At 40.4% G+C, this 12,146-nt stretch overlaps 1 protein-coding gene across 1 annotated transcript in view; it reads left to right on the top strand.

Annotated features, from left to right (window-relative positions):
• HLF (hepatic leukemia factor) overlaps positions 1 to 12,146 on the top strand; it is a 43,818-nt gene that overhangs the window by 8,764 nt on the left and 22,908 nt on the right. Inside the window, exon 2 of the mRNA XM_009323797.1 lies at positions 1,008 to 1,343. Coding sequence (XP_009322072.1) covers positions 1,008 to 1,343 — 336 coding nt within the window. The remainder of the gene's footprint in view (positions 1 to 1,007; positions 1,344 to 12,146) is intronic.

The following is a 12,146-nucleotide window of genomic DNA, read 5'->3' as shown; positions in this document are numbered from 1 at the left end:
CCCGCCGCAGCCTCCCCTCGGGGCGGCCAGCTGCTCCGTCCTGCCCGCCGCTTAAAAACCGTGAAACCTCGTCCCGTATGACTGAAAGGCGTTTTGACAGTAGAAAGTTGCAACTTTTCTGGAAAGCTAAAGTGGTGCGGACGTAATTGCACCTTGTATTTCCGATGGATCTAAACGCACATTAAAAACAAAACCCTGTGAAAGGTCTTGCAGAGCCAGGGCGGTTTGTGTCCTCAGCTTTCCGAGTTTCATTGCAAAGCGACTCGCAGGATTTCACCGGGTTTGTTGCATGTGCTTAAAAAGAAAATGTTAAGAAGGCATGGTGGTTGTCAGAAAGCTTTATCGGTTCAGGTTCTTGCAAATCTCCTAGAGAAACCAGGTGTTTCCCTTCAAAAATGTGTGTTGAAATCACTGGATGTTGTAGGAATGAGTAGGAAGCATCATTTTAACTTTTTTGCTTTGCTTCTACTTTTGAATTTTTCATTGGCTTTTCTGCACGTCAAAGTACATATTCTGTCAGACTTCACCATTGTTGTAAGTTAGTAACGTTAAGAAGTACTGAATTTGAGGACTACTTTCCTTGTGTAAGGACTAGCAAGACAGGGACCTTAATGTAGAAGTATAACAGGATAATAAATTACGGGGATTTTAGGTTAAGACTGTGCCTCTTCAACAGAATCCAGCAACATCTTCCAGTTTGCTCTAAGTTAAATACTCACTTTTAAGTCTGTTGAGTACTTATTGAAGCTGACATCCAAAGCCATGCATGCAGTGGAATTGTTAACTAAAAATAGAGGAAAATCTCAAAAACATGGTTGGATCCAGCAAAGGTGCTCAACTGGCTTGCCCCGTCAATTCTCTGCCAAACAGAGTGAATTAAAGGAGTTATTTTTATGAAGGGAGTATTCATTTCTTGCCACTGAGAGTGCAGCAGAAATAATTGAAGTAGCAGTAGCTAATATTTTAATTACTGAGCTCTTATATCTTTATTATGTGTTTTGTTTAAGCATTCGGTAAAGAAAAAGACAAAGAGAAGAAGTTAGATGATGACAGCACCGGTACCACAGTCCCTCAGTCAGCTTTCTTGGGCCCAACATTATGGGACAAGACACTGCCATACGATGGAGACACTTTCCAGTTGGAATACATGGACCTGGAAGAATTCCTCTCGGAAAATGGCATTCCACCCAGCCCAAACCAGCACGAGCACAGCCCACACCAGTCAGGTCTCCAGCAAGCTACCTCAGCATCACCTTCTGTCATGGACCTCAGCAGCAGGGCTTCTACTTCAGTCCATCCAGGCATGGTGTCGCAGAACTGCATGCAGAGCCCGGTCAGACCAGGTAAATCAGACCTAAGAACTGCCTATGGATTTTGGCATGAGTCCTCCTCCCCAGTGTAAATAATTACTTCTCCCTGCATGGTTGACAGGCAGCTTAGAGAGAGCCAATATGATTCAAGTCACTCACACTCCAAAAAATAAAAATAATAGCTCTAGTTATTGCTAAGTTGCTCCACAGGGATTTTTGTTTAAATTGTGTAAGGAAGCTGTGGGAATTCCAAGGAAACTTGCTGATCTTCCCTTCTGCATTGATAGCCTAGCTATTAGCAAGTGAAAAGACCACAAACGGAATAGTGCCGTGGTGTTAAATGAACAGGGAGAAGGACCGTGAAAGAGAATATTCGTTTGGCCAATATTTGATGTGAGAACACAGGAGTGGGCAATTATTTTGAAGTTAAAACAAAGACAATGCTTCCTGTTTGAAATTTTGGCCATAATCTTATTCTCTGTTGAGCAAAATAAAATTTGCCACAGTACATGGGACAGGAACTAAATTTTGGAACTGCGTTATAGTCTTGCTTAAATTAACATAAAGTGAGTAACCCTGACCTGAGTTGATAAATTACATCTATAGTCACCTTGAGCTGTAGGCAAAGAAAACATCGTGGACTCCAAGTTCTGATTGTAATGCATGATTCAAACACGTTTGATGTCAGTGGAAGTCTTCTATTAGTTTATTAGCACTTGAAATCATCCCTTTAGAGACACTAGTATGAATCCAGAACAACTGCTCTGGCTTGACACCAGCAAGGCTGAGGTCATGGTCAGTGGAATAGTGTCAACATGGAAGTTTGGAAAACATGGAGCTTTGCCTTTTTTTTCTTAAAAAAAAAAAAAAAAAAAGAAAAAAAGACCAAGGGTGACTTATTTATTGTGCTCTTCTGCTCACACAAGGTTTGCTAGAGCAAAGTGTGCTCTTGGGAGCAGGAAACCACTCCTCTCCCTTCTGCTTGATCGTTTGCCACGCTCAGCGTGCGAAGTCATTGTCAGAATCATCTGATAAGGAGGCAAAATAAATAAATAGAAGGACAAAAGTTGTGGAGCAGGATGAAATAGAGAAGTCTTATAAGTCTGCAACGTTGCTTTCTCATTAAAAAGAAATAAAACACCCCCCCCAAACACCCCAAACCTGTCAACAGACTCCTTGGCCCCAAGTCAGAAGTGTGTGTTTAGTCGTGGATTTCACTTACTTACTTTTACTTTATATGGATTTGACTTTGTTTTGTATTTCAGTTTCAAGGCATTTCATAGTTAACTAATAACTTACAAGGGTTTCCAAAGTTAGAATACACTTGGAGTTGGCAAGAGCAGAATATAAAAACCTCTTGCTTTCTCTGAGCCGGTTTTTAAAACTAGTGTGTATATGCTACACCATTTTCTGTCGCATATGCACATGTAAAATTAAAAGCAGATAATCTGTCCTCATTCTTTTTTTCAGAGGAGCCTGATTATGAGCCAGGCTTTTAATGATCACCTGTCAGAATTTATTTGTAATCAGCTGTCCGCATGACTTTTCAACTCATTGATTTTTTGAGTTTTTCCTGAGCCGTTTACACCTCAGGGTTACAAACTTTTCTCACTAGAAACTCTCTATGCTTTTTTACTGTTGCAAAAGAAGTCATGTCTCTTGGGGTAGCATAAAACATCTAAATTTGCAGGTATTTTTTTTCCCATGCCATCTTGCCTTAAGCAATAATATAATTTTTTAGTTAAATGTGTTTTCTAAAAGGGAGCTCATTCAATTTCTTAAAATAATATTTTCTTCCCCCACTCCCCTTTACTTATAACTTTAATTAACAGTCGTCTGGTTTATCATCAGGTTGTTGAAGTTTTTATGTGCTGCTGTGTAAAAAACTTACTCTGACAATCTGTTTTGAAGAGAAGATCATCTTAAGAGTTTAGCATTTGAGCAAGTTTTAAAATAAGTAGTATATATTTTAAAAAACAAATTTTTAGTAAGAGTGAAAATGAGCATTTAAGGTTGTCGTAAAAGTGCCAAGGCAAATGTGCTGCTTTGAAATATGAAAGTTAGTCTGGAGGTAAATGTTAAATCGTTATAATGGAGCCTTTTGGTTAATATATCTTAAGACTTTTAAAATACTTTTTTTTAAACTGTCACACGAAGAAAGGTTTCTTTAATTGGTGTGAGCTACCATTCCAGTATGCATGGCTGTTGTGATTTGTGTTATTGTAATAACCCCAGGAACAAATAGTATAAAGTATACAATTTCAATAAAACTTAATTCCATGTGCTCTTATTATTTTTAGGAAAACTGAATTTTTTAGGTGATCATAATTCTCCTAAAAATATTTCGTTGTTGTGTCTTCTGAATTTTGTCTTGCAATGGAAGCCTGTTTGAGCGTGTAGACTCTGGCTGAAGGCAGGGTCAAATCCCGTCCTGCTTATGTCCCTACTTTAAATGGCTCCGCAGCATTAGCATCAGCCTGTCATGCGCGGTTGGTCAGAACGCCTGTACCTGCGTGTGCTGTGTACGGGGGAGGATGTACACGTGCACGTGGAACACCGAATGTGACTCACGTATGTACGTGGTGTATCTCGGACATAGAGGGTCTATGGAAGAGTGGCACAAGGAGATTTAATTTTGCATGTGTGTTGAAATACAAGCCTTATCTGTCTTTAGAAGATAATGGTATTGCCCAAATATGTATTTTATACCATCTCTGGAAGAGATCTGGAAATCTGCGTTGGCATTCACTGAGAAGTGTCATCAGGCTCAGCAGAGCTGAGCTGACCCTGATGGTAAACGTGAGATTACAGAATCCTCACTGATTTTTTTTTTCCTTAAAAGTAAAAAAATAACAAAACCAAAAAGTTTCCTTATAGGTTTAACTTGGTTCTGTATTTCCAACTTGGATTGTCTGGCTGATGGAAAAATGTTTAGGCTCACCAGTTCATCATCTGTTCTCTGGACTATAGCAAAGAATAAAGCAAGCACCTGCTTTCCCATAAATTCCTGTTCGGGGAATGTACGTATAGCAAATACCGTTTCTCTTTTTGAAGAAGAGGGACACAGGGTAATGGCTGTTGCAAGATTGAAATCTGATCTATTTCTTTTTCACAGTACCAATTCTGTTAATAAAAAAATAGTATTTTGATTTATTTCAGTATTGCAGACCACTGTTCATTGTAATGTGTAGACGCCTTTGAAACTTCTTTTCTCTCCCTGTATTGGATGCTGGTTAGTTGGTTGAAATCCGTAGTCTCCCTCAGAAAAACAGGTTTTATAAAGCTAGCTTTTAAAGTAACCTGTTACTGCAAACACATTTTCTTTGTTCTTAATCTGTTGCAGACCTTGTGTTGTCTTCTGCCATGTTTTTGGTGGAACATAAATCTCCAGTTAACTGCAGAGTCCTTTAAGGGAATTGGGAGTATTTGTAGCTGTTTGTATGTAAAGGGAGGTTCGTATTTTGCAGGTAACTAGTTGGTAGTTGCTTTTACCTGGCTCGTTTCCCTGTGTAGCCCTTATTTGGGTGAATGGGGCAGCTACTGTAAAGGGTTTGAACGGAGTGAATTAGAGTTCAGAAGCATCAGCTAAGTCTGGTGGAAGACCCGAATTAGGTTTTGGGGATTTTGTGGTTCAGATCCGAATTTTCTGTTTACCACCAAAGCTTTGGATGTAGGGCTATGTCACGGGGATGCTGCTGACACAGTGATACCCCATGTTTTGTTACTTCCCTGCTCCTTAAGGAGGCTTTGAAAAAACTCCCTCATTCTTTGAGTTCCTGTGACAGTGGTTTTCAGTCTGTGTTGCCTGGACGGCTGAGTGTCTTAGACTACTTGCAAAGGATCTGCCAAAGATTATTTAAGGAAAGAAAAAAAGAAAAGCAAGCTTTGTAATCTGCTGTGGAAATACACATACGTGCAATATCTGCAAGTCTTCACTTTCAGTTTAAAAAAAAAAATAGGGGTACATTAATCAAAAAGCTGAAAACCATTTCCATGTGAAGTGTACTTACACCTCCCACCCCCCCAAGAATACAAAGATTTTATTAAATGCCATGTTTTATTTATTCAGCCAAGATACTTCATCTAGAGCGCAGTATCCATTACCTTTTACTTCTTACATAGATACTGAACTGTAATGATTGACACAGGGCGTGATTGGGTGGTTTTCGGCATTTTTTTGTTAACTCTTGTTTGTGATAGGCACAGCAGCCAGCTGGGAGAGGTTTGTTCTTGCTCCATCCAGCCTCTCAACTGCATGCTGGGGATGACTTGGTGAAGGGGGCAGCCCGCAAAGGGGTGTGTGTGCAACACTCCCTTTATTGCAGTCTTCCTTCCCCTGTGTTTCTTAATGTGACCTCCTCTTCCAGCACAGCCTTTGTAGTGTGAAGGGCAGCATTCCCAGCAGCCAACTTCTATGTGGAATCCTCTCCTAAGCTTTAGTCATTGTTTACAAGCAGTTACTAGGTGTTGCATGAGCCACAGCGTGAGCCCCCTCTCTTAGAGTCGAAGGACTCTACCTCCAGCACCAAGAGGAGCTGGGAATTTCCTGACCTTTGTTCTCCCACGTGACAACACGGGAGTGACCAGCTAAACCATCAGGCAGGCTGGTGCCGAGAGCTGCTCTTCACATTGACTCTCACGTGAGGCTCTGGATGGCTGTTGCCTGCATGACCATGTGCTTTAGGCACGTGGCAGTCCCCTGTGCAGCCTGCTCAGCATGGCTTTTGCTAGAGCAGCAGGCACGCACACACGCCTGTGTGCTCCTGCCATTACCAGCCGATGACGAAATTGCAGTGAAATGGAAAAGCTTCACTCCGGACTGCCACGGCAAGGGAAATGCAATATGCAGACAAGCCTCACAAAACTGCTTTCTGGATCAAAGGAAGATGCAAAATATATTCAGGCAAATATTAAAAATAGCCTGTCACATGATAACAGGGGAAAAAAGTGCTGAACGCACAAGCCATGTTAATGCTAGAAGCAAGAACACTGTGTCTCCTTCAAGAGATCTAATTTTAATATTCACTGTTAAACTCTTGATTATTGGTTAAATAATTGCTTGACTGCATGAAAGAACATGAAGTTGATTTGGAGTTCAAACAGTAAACAGCGTGAAATGTCTTTGGTTTTATGCGATACTTTTAAAATATACCTGGCCTGACTCTTCAGTTCTCATCGGGAATAGTGCTTTCCACGCAGATAGAGCTACTTGGGCAAGTAAGGGCTATCCAGTGTTAGGAAGAGGATACACAGAGGCAACAAGTAGGGGATTTTTGTCCCCTTAGAAGGACGTTTCAAGGATATCTGAGTGTCAAACTTGTTGCAATTACCTAGAAAAAGTACAGTGTCTTTCTTGAAGCCTTGCTTCCCATCTCAAAGTGTATTGGAGAGTGTTTGATTGAATGATTCTCTAGTGCAGTGATTTGATTTTTAAGAAGTGAGTACACCCTGAAGTCTTTCATAAAACAATATGTTACAGTTAAGAGAGAAGACATCATCAGGAGATGTATACGAAGAAGACATTGATATTATCTGATTAGATGCAGGTACTAGGAAACACATTAAATTGTTTCAATCTCTATATATTTACATGACAGCAGATTGGCAATTGTGGAAGCCAGATTCTGCCCAATTAATCTCAGCAATGAGTACTTTACTCCTCATGTGGTCTTACTGATTTCAGTATTGCTCAGCAGGAGAGCAGCTTGTTGACTGCTCTCCTTCATCAACTCCTAGGTGGAGCAGCAAAATGTCACCATTCACTCTCTTGTCATTCATCTTTCTGGATTTTTTTTTTAAGGGGGGTAACGGCTCTCGGTGCACCAGTGGAGTTTTCTCAGGATGGAAGGACATACTTGTCATCGGTAAAGAGGGCTTTAGAGCATTATGAAATCAGAAGCTTGGTTGGCTGGCAGTACACTATGGAGCTATTTAGTATTTGTATCACACAAACATGATACTAAGTTTCCTTTTTTTTTTGAAGTCTCACTTTCATAACAAATAAAATATATTTTCAGTATTTTGTCTGAATTCCACGGAAGACTGGGATCATCGGACGAGTATTTCAACTAAGTTACATTCAAGAAAAACTGTGGTTTGATCTATTCTACATTAAGTAGATAATGAAAGCTCTGAAAAAGAGCATTTACTTAAATCTCAAATTTACTCCATTTAATGGAGTAAGTTACACGGAATGAGTTAGTATAGAAAATGAACATAAAATGCATGACTGTCAAAATGAATGCATGACAACAGATTTTGTAGCTTGTTGCCTTTTTCTTAATGAACAAATGGCATTTAAGAATCTGTCTATTTATCACAAAACTGAATTTGGTCCTGAGAGCTTCAGAGCTAATGTAGGGAGAGCTAACACAGGTAGGTAAGGCAGCATGTGTTGCAACATTTCTTTTTTTTTTTTCTTTTTTTCTTTTCTGCTAGGGCTCTTCATAGCACTTCAGCTTTGCATGACTGAGGTGCTATCCATCAAGTTTTAAACGAATACAAGTTATTGTTCAACCTCTCACACTTCTGACACGCTTGAAGCTGTGGTACCATTATCCTTCCCTGTCCCATTCTCTGAACTAAATCTTGCCAGGGCTAGATTTGGCCCAGATTTTCATTGTACACCATCTAACACCATTGCTTAGCTTCCCTGATGTGGCATGCTCTTGCTTCAGGGTTCTCTGCTTCACTTTGAGAGAAACAGCTTTAGCTCTTCATTGTACTGGTAGTATTCTCTTGTTCGTATTTGCCATTTAATGAAAACAGGCATTGAGGATATTAGAATTGTGGAATAGTTTGGGTTGGAAGGGACCTCTAAAGGTCATCTAGTCCACCCCCCCTGCCGTGGACAGGAACATCTTCAACTAGATCAGGTTGCTCAGAGCCCCGTCCAACCTGACCCTGAATGTTTCCAGGGATGGGGCATCCACCACCACTCTAGGCAACCTGGTCCAATGTTTCACCACCCTCAGCATAAAAACTTTTTTCCTTATATCTAGTCTAAATCTACCCTCTTTTAGTTTAAAGCCATTCCCCCTTGTCCTGTCTCAACAGGCCCTGCTAAAAAGTTTGTTGTGAAGCTCTGTGCTTGTGTTTTGATGTATGGCTTTTTGCAGGAGGAAATAAAAAATCCAAATTGTGTTAGGGTCCTAGAAAACTCAGGTCCTTATAAACTGGAACACATCTGGATTATTACTGAAACAAAACTTGACAGGGACCCATGGATCGATGTATTAGCATGCATTTACTACAAGCAGAAGCTGGAGTGAACTATAGCAATAACTCATCTGTAACAAACTGTCATCCTTCCATATGTAGGTGTATAAGCAGAAAGGCAAAAATACATAGTTTGGCAAAGATTTGTTGAGGATGGAGAATTGTTTAAAAAAAAAAAAAGTGTTCTCTTCCAATTAGCCTTAGGGAGCACAGCTTGCTATAAATTCTTTGTTCTGGAACATGGCTGTGGACAATAGGTCAAAGTTTAAGTAATTCATTACAGAACTGGTTGGTACTCTTGAATTTAATAAACAAATGAACGAACAGGGTTCTCTGTCCATAGCAAGATCCATTACTTTGTGTGGCAATGGTTGGATCTTGAAAATTTTTTTCAATCGCTTGCAAGGTTCCCCACTTACTTAATTCTTGTATGTGGACATTGCTGTATTTGAGGTGACCTGGTAACTTCACAATCATGATACAGATGAAAGCATTCAAAACAGAAATTAAATGCGGTCCCACTAGTAACTGTGCTTATAACTTGAGATTCTAAGGAGATGAGGAAGGAAACTGTAGATTGCATTTTGAAAAACTGAAGGAACAATAGTGTGAAACTTGTAAACACAAAATAACTCCTGCAGAACTCCGTTTGACGGAGCAATCAATATTTTTAGCACAGCGAGATTACTGAAATAATGGCACTAAACCTTCTTGTGGAAGAGTATATTACTCAAGGCTGCAGAATATTAAACACAGGCTCAAAGCGAGAGGGCTGCATTGAAACAAAGGAGGTAACTTAAAACAATTCAGTAATTTTTACAAACTCGCCAATTCAACATTTGGAAATGAGTCCTACTCCAGCCAGAAGTCTACTTGAAAAACAGCTGTGTGCTTAGCTTCTAATGCTTAGTAAGTAGGAACTAAGCACTCAGAAACAAACCCTGTTCCTCATCACAACAGAGAGGGTTAAACTGACTTAATTTGAAGGACCCTGCAGCAATCAGACATACCACTGTTCCCTCTTTTATTGTGCTGCATAGTGGAAATATAGATGTTACTGACATCTGTAATCCCTGCAGCTGCGGCCCCTCGTTGCAGCGTGGGGCATTTGGCCGTTTTATGTACGTAACTCTTGCAGCTCTGTTTCATGCTGTGATAGATGAGCATTGGGGTATTTTTTTTTGCCTGGTTTGCTATGAAAACAAACCATATCCAGTCATGCTAGGTATGTGTGGCCTCTTGCGTGTTCCTGCTTCATGATTTTTGAGTGTACTGGCTGATTTTAACCAAATGTGGCAAGAAAGTTGTGATTCTGAAGGAATAATTACATTCCTAAAATTTCATGAAAATAGATGAGTGGATAGGACAGGAATATGTTACTGAGCAGGAAAAGCTGTAATGTAAATGTGCATTTTCTACATCAGAGAATTTACATAAGACCTTTAAAATGCCTGATCTGTGTGAAATGCTTCTGGGAAAGCTGACACCTTTTTAGACACCATGAGATGTCGATTCACTTTGAGAAACGAATCTGCAAGAAACCAGGTTTAATTGGTTTAATGTGTGTTGGGGGGCATCAAACTTTTTTCCACCATTATTCTTTTAAAATCCTCACCTCCTGGAGTCTTGTGATTATATGAGACTCCAAGGTTTCATTTAAAAAGACAAGTTAGAAAACGAGCTATAAGCTTTGTAGGCAAGATCTTGAATGCACCGAACCCAGGCAATGGAACTATCTTTTGTTGAGCAAAATCTCTCCAAAGTTGAGCACAATTATTTTACCTAAAAATTTTCTGAACTTTTACGCAACCTTGCTATATCCTGTTCCTTTCGTGCCGCAGAAGCAACCCAGCTCCGCTGCCCTGATTGAAACCACCTTGCAGTCAGCCAACTTCAAATTTGAGGCCTGTTATCTTATCACAATTATTGCAGTATCACATGCGGGCAGGTGTCCAAGTGACCTTGTGTATGCGTCTTGTCATTCATTCTTCACAGCGAGTTTCAGCCGGGGCGCTGCGCACAAAGCTGCCTTTTACGGCTCGCTCTCATTGGCGTAACTTTCCACTCTGCCACCGGAGTCTGGGGTGGAGGTAGGTTAGAAGTGAATGAGAAGGAAGGGACGGTGAGAGTGGGCTAAAAATGTTGAGGGATCAAAGAGGAAAAGTAGGTCGTGGCAGGGTATGTGTGTTGGGAGGAGGAATAGGGGGAGCACAAGCTAGGGGAAGATTTGTTTTCCTATTGGCTTTTCAAAGTTGTGCAATTTAAGAATTGGATTAACCTGATATGACTTTGTTTTTCTGCCAGATTAGATATGTTGAGTTTCTTGGCATTGTGAATTGTACAGTACATTGTGTGCTGTAAATATGGGTGTGTCGGGATAAAGCTGTAATGACACAACACGCTCGCAGTATAATGCAGCACGGCTGGGTGGACTCCCCTGCTCCCTTAGTGTCCTGTTCCCTCTACCCCTGAACGCGCATACTTGTTAGGGCATTTAGAAATTTGTTAGAACCTCTCTACCTTCCTGTGTTTTGTTTCCAGCACAGCATCAAGACGTTTTGATAACCTTTGTGGCAAGGTACCTCTTATCTGAGGCCCGAAAGCCTGTTCGGTCTGGCGGTGGCATATGCTGTATGAAGTGTCTTTTTAAAAAAAACAACCTGTATGAAACAACGAAAAGACACTCGATTTTTTTCCTGCTTTCTCAGGGTTAAGTTGGAGAAAGTTTACTGGGAAATGTTGCAATTTTTTTTCTTTTTGCTTTGCCTTTTTTTTTTTTTTGACTGTGTCTAAGACATTGCCTTGAGCTTAACTTTGGAAGAGTAAAAAATCAGATAACAGATCTGAAATAACTGCAAGTGCTGAGCTCGCTGCTGTTTGAAGTACACCACAGCAGCATATGGATGTCAAAGTAAAATTTTCACAGCAGCATATATTTGCTCAATGGAGTTTTTTTTGTGTTATATGCATCCTGAGATAATTTAATTTGGTGTATCCATTTTATATGCTGGGCTAGCCCCATGGAGTAGCCCAATTCTCTTTGCTTACTGCAGTGAGGGTGGAGTAATGAGTGACTGCAACTAGGTAGCTAAAGAAAGGTGGCCAGAATCAAAGCCCTGTTGAGCTGGGTGATCACTGCTCTGAAGACTAGTGAAGAGTGTGCAGACTTTGGAGAGTGAAATTAAGAATACTGTAGGGCACCTTTGTTTAATTCCCACTCTCAGTTTCCAGACTTCTCCAGGGACCACATCTACCCAAGCAGGTTAGTCACAAGGGACTGACCATAATATGGCCTTTGCCACCAACTGTCTAAGGGCCTGCATCTACATTGAAAAATGAGGAATTAATTCCCCTGCCTGTAGTGAAAATTATTTTTCTTCAAGAGCGTAAATAACTGATAAAGTTAATAAGTCAGATATCAACATGGTGTCATGTTCCTTAGCCATATGTTGTTACAATGCCTTACTCAAATTCACATAAGCAAAAAAAATGGGGCTTGCTCATTAGATGAAGGTTTTTCTGAAGTGGTAGTAGTCTGGTGATTGAGCCATTTTTTGAGAGTAACACAAATTGAGTAAAACGGAGCAGGAGGTTGACCTTGTGAACACCTGCATCGCT

This window comes from Pygoscelis adeliae, unplaced genomic scaffold, assembly GCF_000699105.1.
Source record: "Pygoscelis adeliae isolate BGI_AS28 unplaced genomic scaffold, ASM69910v1 Scaffold75, whole genome shotgun sequence".
Taxonomy (NCBI): Eukaryota; Metazoa; Chordata; class Aves; order Sphenisciformes; family Spheniscidae; genus Pygoscelis; species Pygoscelis adeliae.
Note: the sequence above shows the minus strand (reverse complement) of the source record. Positions and strands in the feature narration are given on the sequence as shown.